The sequence below is a fragment of the Choloepus didactylus genome, chromosome 4, assembly GCF_015220235.1.
Source record: "Choloepus didactylus isolate mChoDid1 chromosome 4, mChoDid1.pri, whole genome shotgun sequence".
Lineage (NCBI taxonomy): Eukaryota > Metazoa > Chordata > Mammalia > Pilosa > Megalonychidae > Choloepus > Choloepus didactylus.
Genome location: NC_051310.1, coordinates 34,664,594 through 34,682,722, shown reverse-complemented (window position 1 = coordinate 34,682,722; position 18,129 = coordinate 34,664,594). Strand labels below are relative to the sequence as shown.

The window sequence follows — 18,129 nt, the reverse complement described above, 5'->3', positions numbered from 1 at the left end:
AGCATGAACTGTGAGAGGGAATTTTGTAAGTTTTTCTCCTCTGCTGAGGAGGACAGTGAGTTACCTTTGACAATTTGGCCCACGTAGCCTAAAACCACCCCTCTGCTTGCCGACTGCCACATGGATAGCCTGGGCACCGTTTTGCCAAACAGGAATGGGCCCTTGCATTTGCCCCTGTCTTGTTCCCCTTGGAGGAAGGCCCAGGAGACATGCAGCTCATGTCCTGGAGTGGCCTCCTAGTAGGGCAGCCTGCAGCCCTCTCTGCATTGCAGTCCTGGCTCTGGAGGGTGGAGGGGGTGGCTCCCTTGCTGACCCTGGGCTCCAGTCCAGCTCAGGCTTAGGGAGTGTCATGGCATATGGGAGAGGGCACAGGGACCATTTCTACGTCTGGGCTTCCCCTCAGGCTGCCATGGAGTTGCTCAAGGAACCTCTTAAACTTGGAGCTCCATGGGAAGCAGAGTGGCAGATCCTCTGTGCAAGAGAATGATCCTCTCCTATGGGCTAATACCTGAAAGTCCACCATTAGTTGGTCATTCCTTTTGCTGAAAGCATTGGCACACCTGGGGCCCCAGCAGGGCAAACAAAAAGGGCAGGGTAGGTAAACACTGGTTCTAAAACCCAGGTACCAGGAGTCTAGACCTGGCACTGTTCCTCTTTACCTGTGTGACATTGGGCAAGTCACTTAACCTCTTTGAGCTTCAGTTTCCTCATGTGCAAAATGAGGAGGTGGTTTAGGTGAGTAACACAGCCTCCTCCAGTTCTAAAACTATAATTTGAATTGAATGAGTCTTAGATCCTTTTATGAGACAGCCCAGGGGACCCTGAATACTAAGGAGAGGGACAAAGGATGGGGTGGGAAGGAGGGGCTGAGAGGACCAGGTGTGGGAGGTAGAGTAAGCAGAGCACAAATGACAGTGTCCGGGAATCACGACAACATAGAAACTTGAGTGAAAGGCAGGGAACTCTGTTCAAATGACTTTATGGACAGGTGCAGCTGGGCTATTGGGGATGAAATGTGGATCCATTGTCTGTTCACAGGCACCTTTGCTGAAGCAAAGCAATGTATAGTGGAGGTCTTTTTGGTTGGAGGGGACAAATTATTCCACCTGCTTCTCTCCTCAGAGTTCAGAACCTACTGAGGAAGAGACACAAGAGTTGGTTAGGGAGCTACATTTCACCTTTTTTTTTTTTTTTTTTTTTTTTTTTTAAAGGCTGGATGGGATGGAGAATGCAACCTGGACTTGTAGCCAAAATGGGCTCCCTAGTTTATGCCTCTCTTGAAACCTAGACTTAGAACCTGAATGGGGCAGGGGGATGTGGGTTACCCTCAGGGTCATTCCCATGGGAGGCAAAGAGCCCCAAGAAAGTGTGGCCACAAGCATAGACTAAGTGCCCAACAGAGAAGTGTGGTCCAATGGAGGTCAGATTTCATGGCCAAGCCAACTACATGACTTCACCGTGGAAGGAGGCAGGTAAAGATGGAAGGATAGACCAAAGCTTTCCTCCCAGTATTTCCAAGACAATGGGAGTTTTCATTTTATGGGCCTGGGCAGGGAGGTGGGAAGGGGGAGAAAATGATTTCCTTTACACGATTGGAATTCAGGAGCAGTTTTGTACTAAATCTCTACTTACAAGTCTGCTTAAAAGCCAAGACTGGGCCATTTGATCTCCGTATTCCCAGTGCGTGGTTCCTAGTGAGTGGTCAATAATCGGATGAATGGATGGATGACTTGGTGAGTGGATGGGTAGGGGGTGGATGGGTGGATGAGTCTGGCCTCACAGACAGACAAGCTTTCTTCACTGTCATTTGTGTCTTGAAATGACTATTTCTTACCCATGTGCTTCCCAGAGTAAAGAGAAATAAGAATTACCTTGGTGTGGACCTGTCTGATTTTGTCCTTTCATGCCTGGATCTTCCTTTCCTTGCAGCCTTCTGTCTGGCAGAGCTAGAATATGTGTTTGCTTTGATATTGAAGAGTCTGTGGAGGACTTTTCTAGTAGAGAGTTCCACTGGGACAGCTCATGATGAGTGATTCTGTCTCCTTTGCTTCAGACTCTTTCTCATAGATACTAGACACACACGCACGTACACACACACTCACACTCACCTTTAACTTAGATTTTCTTCATCTCATATTCCGAGTGTCTCAACAAGCATGCAGAATAGGATGTGTGATCTGAGAGGGGAGGCACTGTGCCAAACCAAAAATAGCTCCCTCTTAAACAGGTGCAAAGGTGCTTGAGATTCCACTGTTATATTCTACTCTCTTTGGAGGTAATATGTTGCAGTTTAAATCCCAGCTCCACCAGTTTTAACTGTGCAAACCTTGAGCAAGTTATTGTTTCAAGCCTTGGCTTCCTCCTTTGGGTAAAGGGGCCTGACCCAGTCTTATGGGGCTGATGGAAAGATTACTGCAGTACATAGCACATGGTAAATGCTGAATAAATGTGGCCTAGAATTGAGTTAAGCATTGCCAGCTTCCTGCTTTCCTTTAAAAAAAAATGCTCACATTCCTGGCAGCACCAAGGATAACCTTGGTGTGAATTAATTGATCAACTTTTCCTCTAACAGTTTGGGCTTCAGATCAAGTGGGAGGGGTGGGGGGCGGGGTCGAGGGGAACATTGGTGAAAGAAGGGACAAGATCCTGGCAAGACATGGGGCCTTTCTGGAGCTGCTTTCCAGGCTGACAGCGCTTGTCTTGCTCTTCTCCCTCTTGTTCCAGGCTGGACTGCCGCTCCCCCTGCTATGATGCCTGGGCAGATCCGGGACCCTTCCGTGACTGCGGGCTCTCTGCCAGGGCTCGGCCCCCTGACCGGTCTCCCCAGCTCGGCTCTGACCACCGAGGAGCTGAAATACGCCGACATCCGCAACATTGGGGCCATGATCGCCCCCTTGCACTTCCTGGAGGTGAAACTGGGCAAGAGGCCCCAGCCCGTGAAAAGTGAGGTGAGAAGTCAGGAGTCTGAGAAGTCAGGAGTCTGAGGTCTGGGGTGGGATCACAGCTCTGCCTCTAACTTTCTGTGCGACCTGAGCCTGGTGGCTCTAAGTGTGGCCTGAAGACATCAGCCTCCAGGCATCACCTGGAAGCTTGTTAGAAATGCAGAATCTCGGGCTCCACCCCAGACCTTCTGAATCAGAATCTGCATTTCAGCAGGATTCTTCAGTGATTCTTGGGGCGGGATGCTTAACCCAAGAGAAGGATGGTAATAACAACAATGAATAAGATCGTGGCACTCTCTCTGGGGTGTTTGAGTCTCAAGGGAGATAATGCAAGCGTACTTGTGCTTTGAAAAGTATAAGCAGAATGTCACTGTTGGGTTATCTGTTAAGATTATGATTAGTCACATCGTTGCCTCTTCCTTGCTGGCCCCAGGCTGGAGCTGAATGAGGGGGCTTAGAAGAAAGTCACAAGCATCATAACCCTTAGGTGGCATCTGCAAAGGACCCACACATGGAGTTTCCTCCCCCCCACTGCCCTCTCCCCACATCCCTTGCAGCTGCAGCCCTCACAAGCCTACTTGCACAAGAGCAGCTCTTCCCTGGGGACTGGTGAGAAGCAGAAGTCCCTAGTGGGGATCAGCATCAGTGTTGTGCACACCCCAGGCCACTTGCCCAGGACTGGCGATCTGGAGACTCCAGGAAGGGCCCCCAGCAGAGTCATTTCTTCAGAGGTCTGACAGGGTAGCGGCTTAGGGAGAAGGAAGGGAGAAGGGAGAAGGAGCTAGCGATGGAAGGTAGAGAGGTGGCTGGAGTGGGGGCGGGGAGGGGCAGGGGAAGCATCTGAGCATCAAGCGTGCAGCTGCCCTGTGAGGCAGCAGTATTCATAGGCAAACACGTGTCTAAGTGGGGGCTGAGGGTTGGAGGTTCCAGAGGGAGGGACTCTTGAGTGGACAAAGTCTCTGGGTACCGGCAGGGGAGAGTTGAGTATATTATGCAACAACTGTTCCGTACCCCCCTACACTGCATACCCCCTGAACCTGTGGTCACCATAGAGACTGGAAAGAAAGGTGTGGTCTGCTGGGGGCTCAGCCAGGGGTTGCAAACTGGCCGTTTGTGGGCTGAATCTGGCTCTCGGGTGCGTTTTGTTTGTCCTGCATCATATTTTAAAAGAAACGTCAACCTACATTTCATTTGAAAATTTGGATTTTAATCTTTGGTTTTAAAAATTGGAAGATCTGGTCACAGGGTGTCCTGCTCTGCCATGGCAGCAGCTAAATGGCCTGGAGAGAGCCACGTCACAAACAGGAAAACATCCTCTCTCCAGTTTGCCAGAGGCCCCCGCATGTCCCTGCTTTCCTGATTCTGCTTTCCCCCACTCCCAGATTTTTGCTTTTGTTACCACCAGCTGCATTCAAGTACCCTAAATGCCTGGGCCCCTACTACAGACATTTGAGGCCGAGGCACGTGGATTAAGTGTGTTGCTGGTGCCCGCTACAGACAGTTGATTAGGAGAGGAGAGCTGACTGTGATTATGTTCTTCTGAATTGATTTTGTAGATAACATGCTGCCGACAGCACTTCCTGACTTATTTAGTGCTCTGTTTTCTTGATGGAGGTTCCTTGCCTTTTGGCTCTCTGCTGTTTACCCTCTCAGCCCCCTAGCTTGAAAGCATCCTCGCTGGGTCGTTCCACAGGATAATTGCCATTTTAAACCACCAGGGAACAGTTCCATTGGGGCACTGAGGCTGTGAGGCTGTGGAAGAGCCAGGCGCCTGGGGCAGGGGCTGGCCCAGCTGGGATTTGCATGGAGCCAGTTATCACCTCCCTGCTCTGCCAAAGGCACCCCCACCCCGCCTTATTTTTTTGGAAAAGTCCTTTATTTGGGTTGGGTATTTTTATATTTCACAGCCACCCCCAAATTGGTGGCATCTGCCCTGTACCTGACAGTGACGTTCTGTCCTCACAGGCCCCCACAACACACACCATCCAAGCCGTGAAAATAACAAGCCTTTTTTAGGGCATATTTGCATGTCCTCTCCCACGCTGTCAGACTGCAGCTTTGTGGGGGTCAAGAGGCAGGATGGAGCAGCGGAGGTCTTGCTGACCTTGTGTAAGGTCAGCCCTGTCTTGGGAACCGACCTCTAAGTGGTTCCTAGGTCAGACCCAAGGTGGAGCATGGGGCAAGCTAATTCTTGCAGCAAGTGAAAAACAGAGAGCAAGGAGAAAGACTTGCTGCTAAAGAACCTTATGCTCCAAAGGTTTGTTCCTATATGGCCAGCTGCCTCTAGTGGGTTGAAATCGGCATTTTCGACTAGTAGACTCTCTTGCATAATAAGATATTAGCTCACATCTATTAAACACTTGCTGTGTACCAGGCCCTGTGCTGCTGACTGTTTAACATGCATATCTCATTTGCTCCTTACACAATCCCAGTAACCAGGTTATCCCCATTTTAGAGAAGAGGAATTTGAGACCTAGGGAGGCAGGTTAAGTCACTCAGGGTTACACCACTGGACAGTGGAGGAACTGGGGCCTGAGTGATGACGATGATGAGGGCAGACATAGCCGGGTCTCACTGGCATCGAGGGATGTATGCACCAGGAATGATGCCATTTAACTCTCAAAGGAACCCTACCACATAATCATTCTTGTTGTTCTTGTTGTTATTATCCCCACATTACGGATGAGATCAACAAGGTTTAGAGGGGTCCAAGGTTGCAGAGCTGGGAAATGAGCCCAGGCAGTCTGACTTGAGAGCCAGAGCCCTAGCCTTACGCTGGGCTGCCTCGTGTGCCTTCTCTGACTCTTCCAGGCTTCTAATTGGCACTCCATTGGGCTGGGGAGGCCAGATGAACCTGGCCCCAGACACTCAGTCATTTTGATGACATGGCTCTGTTAGTGCTGAGCCCTGCAGTTCTGCAGCCTCCTCGCCTCCCAGGCCCTGGAGAGAGAGTGGACCGGGCTGCAGCTGCAGGCAGCCCTGTCTGAGCTGGCTGTTGGACTGTCCGCTTTGCAGAGGCTAGCAGTCTCCTAGGCCATGTCCAAATGCAAGAAGCACCCTGGTAAAAACAAATTGGAGGAATTAGAAGGTGCTTTGTGCTCATTTTTCTCATTTTCATGGTTGGCCAGGGAATCTGGGGATGTTATATTCTGAGCTCTGGGATTTTTAGAGACGTTGCTTCTTTTTCTGCCTCTTTGTCCTTCTTTCCTTTCCCATATTGTTTTTCAAGACAGCTTTCCTCCCTGGCTTTCTCCAGAGCTTTCCTTCCTTCTCTGTTCCCTTCTGCAGCCTCTTACCGTTGGGGCTTGTCAACCAGTCAGTCCCTATTGGCCGGAAGATTTTGGCTCTTCCTGTGTCATCTCTGAGTGGGTGGCTGTGGCTGCAAAGGCCACACCCCTTCTCTGCCTGGAATGCATTTTGGTAGGGAGGGGATGGAAGCCAGAAGCCCAACCCTTACACACACACGCGCGCACACACACACACACACCACTCACTCACTTGACAGCTTGGTAGTTGGGTCCCCTCACCCTCTCTGCAGCTCTGCAGTGCTCTGGAGGGGACTCAACAAGTTCAAGAGAAGTTGGGCTTGATGACCTTTGAGGAGAGAGGGTGCAAGCTATCATTCCATGAGCAGGAGTCAGGCTACAGATGAATTTTGTTTGGCCCTCACACTGTGTTATTGGTTTGTGTGTATGTGTGTTTTTAATCGAATACGTTGCTATATTTAAAAGTCAGGAAACGTGGGCTTTCTCGCTTCTCTTAAGAAAACCAGAATATCTAGCCACTGTAGGCCCACACCCTTACATGCAATGAGAGAATGAGTGGCTGGAGCCGAGTAGCAGACATTCAGTGTACTAGCATGCAGTCTTTAGTACATCTCAATCCCCACTACTCCCTATTGCCTTGGACCCAGCCCATTTCACACAGTCTGCATCACAGCCTGCTTTTGAGTTCTTGGACAGTGTGTTGGTCCCAAGGGTGGGGACTACATTTCTTTTTTATTTCCACCAGACCGTGTTCATTGCCTCACATGGATTCTATGTTTAATACATGCTTGTTGGATTGAAGATTAATTAGCTGTGTCAACTTGACAAGTCACTTAAATTTTCTGTCCCTTAATTTCTGTATCTCGGTTGTTACCACAAAGCATTGCCGATTTGTTTTTTAAATAGATTTTATTTTTTAGGTTTACAGAAAAACTGTACAGAAAGTACAGTTTCCTTATATGCCCCACTGCCCCCCCCATACAGTTTCCCCTGTTATTACCATCTTGAATTAGTGTGGTACATATGTTACAATTGATGACCCAAATATTAATACAATATTATTAACTAACCTCCATAATTTACATTAGGGTTCACTCATTGTGTTGTGCTGTTCCATGGGTTTTGACAAAGGATAGTGCCATGTATCTATCATTACCGGACCATACAGAATAGTTTTATTGCCCTAAAAATGCCCTGGGCTCCACCTAGTCATCCCTCCCCACTCTCTCTGAACCCCTGGCAACCACTGATCTTTTTACTGTCTCCATAGTTTTGCCTTTTCCAGAATGTCATAAAACCAGAAACATACAGTATATACCCTTCCCAGACTGGCTTCTTTCACTTAACAAAATGCATTTAGGTTTCCTTTATGTCTTTTTTTTGCTTAATAGCTTATTTTTATCATTGGATAATGTTCCATCATATGGATGAAACACAGTTTGTTTATCCGTTTGCCTATTAAAGGATATCTTGGTTGTTTCCAATTTGGGGCAATGAATAAAGCTGCTGTAGACATTTGTGTGCAGGTTTTTGTCTGGACCCAGGTTTTCAATTCATTTGGGTAAATACCTGTGAGCATGATTAGTAGATCATATGGTAAGCCTGTGTTTAGCTTTGTAAGAAACTGCCTGAGTGTCTTCCAAACTGGCCAGGACCATTTTGCATTCCCGCCAGTGGTGAATGAACATTCCCATTGCCCTGCATCCTTGTCGGCATTTGGTACTGTCAGTGTTTTGGAGTTTAGCCATCTCAGTAGGTGTATCTCATTGGTGTCCTTTTGTTTTTTTGAATTTAAACAGCTTCAGACAGAAAAGGAGAACACAATGAAAATCAAATCACTTGTTCTTAAACTTGGTTGATCATCAAAACCATCTGGGAAACTTCTTAAAAACACAGATTTTCCAGAACTCACCCCAGGTTCATGGAATCAGAATCTCTGAGGGTAAAGGAGAGCCAGGGAATCCGTACATTTACTAGGCTCAGAGATTACCTGGATGCATTTGGGAACCTGGCTTTAAACCATTCGTATCCCTGCAGGCTCTTCTGATCCTTGCCAGGGAGCATTCCTAGGAGTTCACCTTGAGTGGTCAGTGTTTACATACCATTGTGGACTGGCCCGTCCACTTGGTGCAGCTCCCTGCACATCTGCATGAATTCCACATGGTGACTGGATCTGTGGCCTCGCCATGTTTAGAGCTGTTTAAGAGACCTTAGCTGTCACAGATTTCACACTGGGGGTTTCTCAAACTCCCCAGGAATTCTGGAGAACATTTAAAAGGCTTTCACCAGTGGATGAAGTCTGAATCTGAATCCGTGGACTGCCGGTGGCCATGGAAGGCTTGTCCACTCCCAGCCATAGGTGATCTTCCCAGAGTCTGGTCACAGAAGAGACCAAGATGTTCACCCATGTTTAGCCTAAGAACAAAATGCTGCCCCCAATCAGCCAATATGCTTGGTAAATGTTGGCCTAAGCATGCTTCTGTTTTTAGTGATTTAAATCATAAAAACATCCCACTGACATTTTTTAGCAAGCATTGCATAATTGGCTTTTAATTTGGGGCTCTTTGGAATAGTCTTGGCCTTCTTCCCCCTGACTCAGATGCTTTTTCTGTCTTATATTTGCTTGGTAGAAAGAGAGATCCAATCTGTCCCTTCTTGGAACAGAATCTCCCAACTCATCTTTGAAATCCTGAGTTTCCACTTTAGTTCTTTCACTTTGTTAGCACATCTTTAAAAGCTGTTAGCTTTTTTTTTTTAACACAATTAAATTTGAGAGAGGAGGAGTGATAGCTAAAGGAAGCTACGAATGGGTTTTTAATTATTCCCTATAGTATTGAGTCTTATTTCATATCATACCCTGAGCTTTTACAAGGATTCTGAAACTTTGATTTAACATCATAGGTTGGTCATACACACTGTTGTTCTATTACTGGGTTGTCTTAGAGAGAGGTGGTGGTAGGGACATGGCTGGATCTGTATGTTCTTAGCAGAAATCAGACACCTCTGAAAAGTTCAGGGATTTTTCTTAGTTTTCCCATTTATAAGAATGGGGTAATAAAGTACCTAACTTCAGGGTTTGCTGTGATAATTGAACTAATGTGGGTGAATGATTTCGCATAATGCCTGGCACTCAGTAAGATGCCCAACAAAAGACGTGATTGTGATTCACTCATCAAATGTTTTGAATAGGCAAGTTAGTTTTTACCATTGATTTGAAAAGTGTTCCTTGGGTTTTTATTTCCTTAAGGGTACTTTGCCCTTGGAAGTGGTGGGTGGCCTGAGTGTTTGGAGATGCCCAGGTGTAGTGGGTGCCGGGCACCCACCTGGCCTCCTGACCAGAGGGACCGTTTCTGGGCCCTGGGAAGAGCTCAGGGCTTGGGTTCAAGCCTGTGGGCTCGAAGTCTGGCTGCATCGTTCTCTCCCGGTTTGACCTTGGACCTTGACTAAAAGTCATAGAGTTTTGTTGTGAAGATTAAGTGAGCTGCTGAGTTTAAAGATGACCTTTGGCTAGAGAGCAGTATGTCTGTAAATTACCTTTATTAGAAGGGGGTGAGGATCTATCTGTAGCAAATCACCTATTATGACAGGACTGGCTTTTCCAATGTGTTGAGCCTCTGACCTGGGCTTCAGAGAAGCAAACAGATCTTCCTGTTTCTGGTTGTTTATGCAGTTTAGATGAAGCTGGAGTTTCAGCTCTTCAACCCTCTGCTTTCCCCTAAACTGCCTTTTGTGACCCCTTATCATGTTTCCTGGAATGTTAAAGTTATTGCTGGTTTCCCATCAACCATCAGTTTTAAAGCAGCCCTATCAGAGCCAGTCCTCTTCCTTTGCCATCCCCAGATCCACTGACATCATGACTCGGAGCTGGGAAACTTGGCTGGACAACTCTGGAGCCAGTCAAGTCTCTCCCCCTCTACTGTGACCAAAAGGCACAAGAAGACTTGGCCTGAGGTCAGAGCACAGAGACCTAGAAGGACATACCGACAGATTCAGGCAGCTGGGGAGGTGCTGGCAGGGAGGTCATGGCCTCTTCTGGGTTTAGCAACCCCTCGAGATTGTGCACATCCTGCACTAGGCTGGGGCTTATTGTGCTTTGCTCCATGGCTGCAGGGTCCCATTTACTAAGCTTGTTACACAGGTGGTCTCTGGATGACAAGCTCCCCCATGGCTTGCCTCCATAGCCCTTCCTCCCCAACCCCCAGGAAAAAGCCTTGCTGCTTTGTAGCAAGACAAGGCTCTCCATTGGAACAGTTTAACTTTGGAGAGGCTACTAGACATTTGAACTTTAATGTTCTCCCTTGTAAAGATGTGGGAGATGAACTCCTACCTCACACGATATACAGAAATTAACTCAAAATGGATCAAAGACCTAAATGTAAGAGCTAAAAGTATAACATTCTTAGAAGAAAACATGGGGGTAAATCTTCATGACTTTGGATTTGGCAAAGGATTCATAGATATGACACCCAAGGTATGAGCAGCAACATCAAAATGAAAAACTTTTGCTTCAAAGGCCATCAAGAAAGTGAGAAGCAACCCACAGAATGGGAGAGAATTTTTGACAATCATATATCTGATAAGAGACTTGTATCTAGAGTATATGTAAAGAACGATCACCATGCAATAAAAACAAGACAAATGACCCAACTGAAAAAGGGCAAAGGATCTGAATACACAGTTCTCCAAAGATGCAGAAATGGCCAGTAAGCACAGGAAAAGATGCTCCATGTCATTAGCCATCAGAGAAATGCAAATCAAAGCCATAGTGAGATACCAGTTCACACTCACTAGGATGGCTGTAATAAAAAATGAATAAATGTTGGTGAGGATGGGGAAGATTTGGAATCCTCATAAACTGCTAGTGGAAAAATAAAATGGTGCAGCTGCTTTGGAAAATAGCCTGGCAGTTCCTCAAATGACTTAACATAGAATTACCACATGACTCAGCAATTCCACTCCTGGCTATATACCCAAGAGAAGTGAAAACATGTCCATTCAAATATGTGTACATGAAAGTTCATGGCAGTGTTACTCGGGAAAGCCCTAAAGTGGAAACAACCCAAATATCTATCAGTTGGTGAATGGACAAACAAAATGTGGTACATACATACAGTGGAATATTATTGAGCCATAAAAAGGAATGAAGTACGGATACATGCTATAGCATGGATGAATTTTGAAACATGTTAAGTGAAGGAGGCCAGTCACAAAGGACCACATGTTGCATGATTCCCTTTATTTGAAATATCCAGAATAGGCACATCTATAGCAACAGAAGTCACCCTGGTTGCCTATGGATAGGGAGTTGGAGGGAGAAGGGTGTGATGGCTGAGAATGTGGGGTTTCTTTTAGGGATGATGAAAATGTTCTAAAATTGATCGTGGTGATGAATACACAAATCTGTGAATATACTAAAAGCCACTGAATTATATACTTTGAGTGAATTGTATGGAATGTTGAGTTTTATCTCAATATAGCTGTTTAAAAAATAGGGAAAATTATATCTACCCCATAGGGTTGTGGGTTGGATTAAAAAGGATGATGTACATAAAAAACTCCCAGCAACCAGCCATGTAGTGGGTGCTCCAGAATTTTAGTAGCTATGATTCTAATCATAGCAATGAAAAGCCAGGAACTGGTTGGGGGTATGTTCCCACTTTCCTTTTTATTGCCAGTGGCCATCCAGAAACAAAGAAATCTGACCGATTTTGTATGGAAATTGGGAGGAAATATGGTATGGAAGGTGGTTTTCAGCCTTGGTCACTCATTAGAACCACCTGAGGAGCGTTTTTAGTATATTGACCTGTGGCCCAGAGATTCTGATCCAGTTGGTCTGAATGGGGCCAGCAGGTGGTTCTAACCTGTAGTCAGTCATTGGGTGAAACCCCTGGTACTGCAGAAACCAGTCCAGGTTTTCAAAGGAGGGAGGACATCTGGGTTCTAAACAGAAGGCTCACATGAGCAACGTGCTTTTATGGTTTGCAAGCTGCTTTTGCAGCCTTTGTTTCCTTTCATCTGTTCAACAACCCTATGAGGAGATATTATTAGTACTATTTGCTGTTAGGTAACTCAGGCATAGAGATTAAGCAACTAGCCAGGGTCACATTTTAAGAGCATAATTTTATTTATTCTATTAATAAAACAGAAAAAACTAGAGCCATGTGATGCCCATCCCCATTAGTTACCACATCTGATGCCTTGGAGAGGACCAGCAAGCTAACTTCTGTTACCAGGTTAACCTATTTCAGGTAGACTTCAGAACAAAGCTCTTCCTGCTACTTCTCTTTAATTGATATGAGAGTCTCCTGAGAGTGCAAAGCAAGCTGATAAAACATTTACATATATATGTAATGTATATATATATAGTAAAACCATGCTGATCTGGGTCAATCTGGAATTTTTGGAGCTCTGTGCAAGGAAAACAAAAGACAGGAATAATTTGGATGCTGAGGCTGTCATGTACATGTAAGTGTCCCACGTATTTCTGATTTTTTGCATCAACCCAAACATACCTTATTGTTCCCATTGAAAGATTATTACCGGTATATGATACAATCACGAGTCCTGTAATAAAATACTGCCTTTATCTATTTAGTACTTGGTGGTGTCACTTGAGAAAGAGGCTTCTGCTGCCCAAACCAGCTTGTACTGGTGTATAGATGTATGGATGTACAGCAGCGCTACTCTCAGTGGTGCCTGCAAACCAGTAGCACCAGTGCCCGGGAGCTTGCTAGAAGTGCATGTTCTTCGGTCTCGCCTCTAAGTACTAAATGGGACTCTCAAGAGGGTGGGGCCCGCAATCGGGGCTGTGACATGTCCTCCAGGAGACTGATGCTCCCTGCATGTTTAGATGACCGACCTCCACCATCCCTTCCAGCTCTGGCTGCAGTACTACCTGGAAATGGCTCCAAGGGTCTAAAACCACTTTTTTCTCCAAACCTGACCTCCAGCTTCCTGGAGGAATCTGCCTGCCTATGGGTATGGGTATTCACTATGGCATGCATGTTCCCTAAATCTGGGTAAGGCAGGAGTTGCTCTCTGAGTCTCAGGAAATATTTCAGTGTTTCCAAACCACGTATTTCCATGCCTTGAAATCCTAAGTATTGGCAGCGTTCACACCCTAAAGGACTTCCCAATTAGGTAAATGGTTTGTCAAAAGGGCTGCTCCTTTATTTTTTAAGAAGGGAGAATCAGATAAGCCATTCTGGTCCCAAGGGAGCCCTCATTTGCTGCAGCTCTGGGTCTAAGAACTGGGGGTCTCTGTACCCCACCTCACATGCCTTTGTGCTGCAAAGCCCTTCTTTATCCCCTCTCTGAATTTTAATTGCATCCATCATATCACTCATGGTAAAAATCACCCTTCCATCCTCCAGACCAGGTTGTGATTTCTTTGGGCTGTGGTTATCTCGGTGGGATTTTCAGTAGCTGACATTTAGTACCCGGGAACTAGAGGTCACCCATTCTGCTTGGTGATTTGTCTGTTATCTGTGCCTTATGCCTGAAATAAATTGGCTGAAATCGGTGTTTTAGCTGCACCCCCTGCATACAGATTAAGTAGAACTGTGTCGGTAGAGAATAATTAAGCCAAGGACCTTGTTTTTCACCTTCAGGATGGAAGACAAATGACTTCCAAAGGCTTTAATAGGATAGTTCTTAAAATATTCTTCCACTCTGGTCAACTCGAGACGTTCAGAACGGTCTGGTTCATACATACTCTTTGCAACGACTGCACTTTCATTTAATTGTGATAATTCTGTAGAGGCTCTTGTCTCTCAGATTTTTTGCCCCACTGTAATCAAGGCATATGGCATCGCTTTTTGTTGTTTTTTATTAAAGAATGTGTTTAACTGTATTATTGGGTTGGCAGACTCACAACTCTTTTTGAGAAGAAAACTGATTTTTCCCTGACATGTATATTCTGCTTCTTACCAGTCTTTTGGAGAAGGGGAGAGGAGAATCTTGTGGGAGCCACTATTTCTCTCCTGTTCTCATCTTTTGAAGAGATTGTCAGTTGGGCAAGGAAATAGATTGATTGCCTAGTGAAAAACCAAACCCCACTAAGCCATAAATATGAAATGGGCCTGAAATAGACATATTTTAACAAAAGCCATCATTCTTCAAATAGCTCTTTTCCAGCAAAAGGATTTTCCAGCAATCATCTCTTTGGTGTTAGGTTTTCTGCTCATGCCAAGGTGATTTTTCCTATGTCTTCTGGATCTCTATCTCATTTTTGTAGTAGCAATGTTTGCTCTTTCCTTAGCAGAACTGTCTGTAATGTGTGCTGGCTTTTTCGGGCTTTGTTCCAAACATAATGCTCTCTTTTCTTAGCAGTGGATGCAGACTGTTCTCTGCTGCATTTTGACAGAATGGCCCTTCCCTACTCTGTTTGTATAACCCAACCTCATTCCTCTGTGGCCTATTGTTTTATGGGCTCTCTTAACCGAGGAGAAGGTTTTTTGTTGTGGACAAGGATGGTTGGGAGGACTGAGGTCAGAAAAATGCATCAGCTTGCCGAAATGTGAGGAGACAGAGAGGTTGGTTCAGACGGATCCACCCATGGGCTTGGGTACCCTGATCACAGGTTATATTCAGTTCAGGAAGAAGGCACCCCTGCCTGTGCTCAGAGAGCCATGGTGTTCTGGTTTGGCCCTGCCACTGTCTGACCCAGAGACCTGGGCAGACTCACCTCCTTTCTCTGAACTCAAGTTCCCTCACCCGAGGATGCAGGGGATCTGTGATCTCTAGGTCTTCTCAGTTCTGGAACCTCAAGATGGAGCTTAGTTTACAGACCTGCTTCTCCCCACCATTTTCTGCAGATGCTGAGCGATCGCTTGTCCACCTGCACCTCCAGGCAGGAGTGCTGAGGGGATCATCTGGCAGGTGGAGCCATTGCCTCTGCCAGCTCCTGTTCAGAGCCTTCACCTTGTGGTTGGCTGGGTTGGCTTGATGTTTCCAGCAAGTACAGAGCTTAAAGCATGGGTTCATTTGTATGTGAATGTGTTTGATTATATAATGGGGCTTGGGCCAGCTGGGTTGGAGTGGAAAGTGCCCCAGGGCTGGAAGTCAGGATTCCTGGGTTCTTGGTCACCAGCTCTGAGGACCAGAGCTTTGTGCATCCTCCCTTTAGCAGACATTTACAGAGCACTACTAATTGCCATAAACTCAGCAAGCTCCTGGGCACCCAAAAAGTCAGCAAGACAGCAGGACACTTTGCTCTTGTGCAACTCCCAGTCTAGTTGGAGAAGACAAAAACTGATGATGTAATTCAGCACATTAGGAGCTAGGATAGGCCTAAAGTTCTTTGGGAGCCCTGAGCAAAGGGACGCCTTCCAGCCTGGAGGGGATGAGAATCAGGGAGCACTTCCTGTGGAGGTGATGCTCCAGCTGAATATACAGAATGAGAAGTAAGCCCTGGGACAGCAGAAGCAAAGGCATGGAGGCCATGGAAAGTATGGGGTAGATAGAGGCAGGAACATCGAGGTTAGGGTAGGAAGAGACAGGAGCTAAGGCCAGAGCAAGTGGAGCCAAGTCACGGGGGAATCTAGTTTGACATTACCTGAGAGTGAAGGGGAGCCCCCAAAGGCCAGTAACGGGATGGGATTTGCATTTTAGAAAGAGCTCTCTGATGGTGAGGAGGGAGGAGGGAGGATGGCCTTGGTCTTAGCCGGCCAGGCTGCCATGACAATACCATACACAGGGTTTGGCTTAACAACAGGAATTTATTGTCCCATGGCTAGAGGTCAAAATCAAGGCCCCAGGAAGGCTATACTTGTGCCTTGATGTCTGTACCGTTCTGATGTTGGCTGTCTGTGATCCCTGGGGTTCCTTGGCTTGCATCTCTGCCTCCGTCCCAAGGCAATATCCCTGGATTCCTCCTGTGTTTGTTTGAATGACTGAGTCTGAATTTCTTCTGTGTATAAAGAACTACAGAAATACAGATGAAGGCCCATCCTGATTCAGTTGGGCCACACCTTAACTAAAAACAACGTCTTCAGAATGTCTTATTTATAAATAAATGAGTGCACGCCTATAGCAGTGCAGGTTATGATGAAGAACAAGTCTTTGTTGGGTACATAATTCAATCTACTACAATCAAGCGTCAGAAGGCCTCTTATTTTAGGAGGGTGTTGCAGTGGTCCAGGACACAGAGAGAGAGCTGGAAAGTGGCAGTGGGGAGGCAGAGGGGGGAGCAAATCTGAGAAAGATTTAGGATACTGAGTTGGATGGCCTGTGTGATCAAATTTGGAGGTAATGGATAAGCAAGGGGAGAGGCCTGGGTTTCCAACTCCAGTGAAGGGGTGGGCAGCTGTGAAAGCTGAAGTGGAGAATATAGATGAAGTAACCAGTTGAGGATCAAGATTTTGATGCATTAACTTTGAGGGGCTGAGGGACATCTGGGCTGAGCTGGCCAGCTGGCAATTGGATGATGGGGTCTGAAAATAATGATTTGGGTGGCATTAGTGTTTAGGTGGTATTGCCACAAGAGTCAGTAAAAATGGTGCCCATAGGTGGTGCATATACGGTGAGAAGAGCTGCAAGCAAAGGTTAGGACCATGGGAAACATCAGTCTGAATGGGGCTGGATGAGGATCACAGCAAGAGCTAGAAAAAGGAAAGTTCAGAGAAGTAGAGGAGGACAGACAAGTTCAGGGTCATGGATCAAAGGTACAGAGAATTCAAGGAAGAGGGAGGCGTGCAGTTACAGCCAGGAGGCCAAGGAGCACAGACCTAGCAGTGTCCATTGGACTTGTCAATGAGGACCCAGTCCCTGCCCTCGAATGTAAGCCTTGGAACAATCTGCTTCCTTCCCTGGGCTTCAGTGTCCTCATCTAAAAAATCTAGGGATTGGTTTACCTGCTCGTCAAGCCCCTTTCTGGCTCTAAGAGTCTATGAAACTACCAGTGACTATTGCTGAAAAGCAGAAACTTCTTACGGGGGGATGTGGAAGGATGTCTTTCTCATTCCTACTCACCTCAATCTAGCAAACCCTGACCTTGAAACTTGGATGATTAAAAACCAGGAAGTCAGAGCTGGAAGGGACACTTGGGAGAATTTAGTCCAATGCACTGCTGGGAAAGCCTGGTGTAATGGAGTAGAATCACAGCTCTTGTCTTTCCTGGGGCTTGGTACCTGGGGAAGACACTGCTGCGCCTTGCTTTTCTCACCTGTAAAATGAGGCCCCTAAAACCCACCTTGCAGACGTGTTTGAAGGTTAGCTAGATGTGGGAGCTATTATATTTATTAAAGATGAGCATAGGACCAGAGAAATGACCTGATGGGTCAGGGCCACCAAGTACGGCATCTCCACAGCTGGAACCCAGGTCTTTTACTCCAGACCCTGCAGGGGTCTGTTGCCTACCAGACGTTATAAATTAGCAGAACACGGGCAGGAGCAGCTCACAGATGTGTTTTGTTTGGCTCACACAGTGTTCTTTCAAAATGCAATTAGTTGCCAACCTTAAAAATTGGGAGACTTCACATAAAAAACTCACATTTTCAACTAGTCTTGAAAATTTGGAGGATTTGACCACATTGGGCTTGTATTGCACTGGGGCTACTTGGGGTGTCCCTGCTGGGGTGGGGAGGAGCACACTTCAGCCAACCCTCTTCCTTCCCTATGACTGAATTTGCAGCCCCAGCCTTTAGACCAACAATTTGTCTCAAATTTTCTCTTACAGCCCTGCCCACTGTTCACTGAAACAGCCCACTATTTCACAGCTGAGATTTCAGACTTTGGCCTTTGGGAGGGAGAGGGCCTGGCTAGGGGAGATGGGAGAGCTGACTCTGGCCTGGGGAGAGGAGGGCAGAGAGCCCCTGGGGAGATGCTGGTGGGGAGGGCCTGGCCCCCACAGGTGGTAAGGGGTCAGTGTGGGTGTTGGAAGCCGGCCCCTGGGGTTTCCTCATTCTTCCCTCCCTGGGTGG

At 46.6% G+C, this 18,129-nt stretch overlaps 1 protein-coding gene across 2 annotated transcripts in view; it reads left to right on the top strand.

Annotated features, from left to right (window-relative positions):
• Positions 1-18,129, top strand: part of JDP2 (Jun dimerization protein 2) — a 40,588-nt gene that overhangs the window by 6,574 nt on the left and 15,885 nt on the right. For both annotated transcript variants that reach the window (XM_037832263.1, XM_037832265.1), the window contains exon 2: positions 2,725-2,948. In XM_037832263.1, coding sequence (XP_037688191.1) covers positions 2,748-2,948 — 201 coding nt within the window. In that variant the 5' untranslated portion in view covers positions 2,725-2,747. The remainder of the gene's footprint in view (positions 1-2,724; positions 2,949-18,129) is intronic.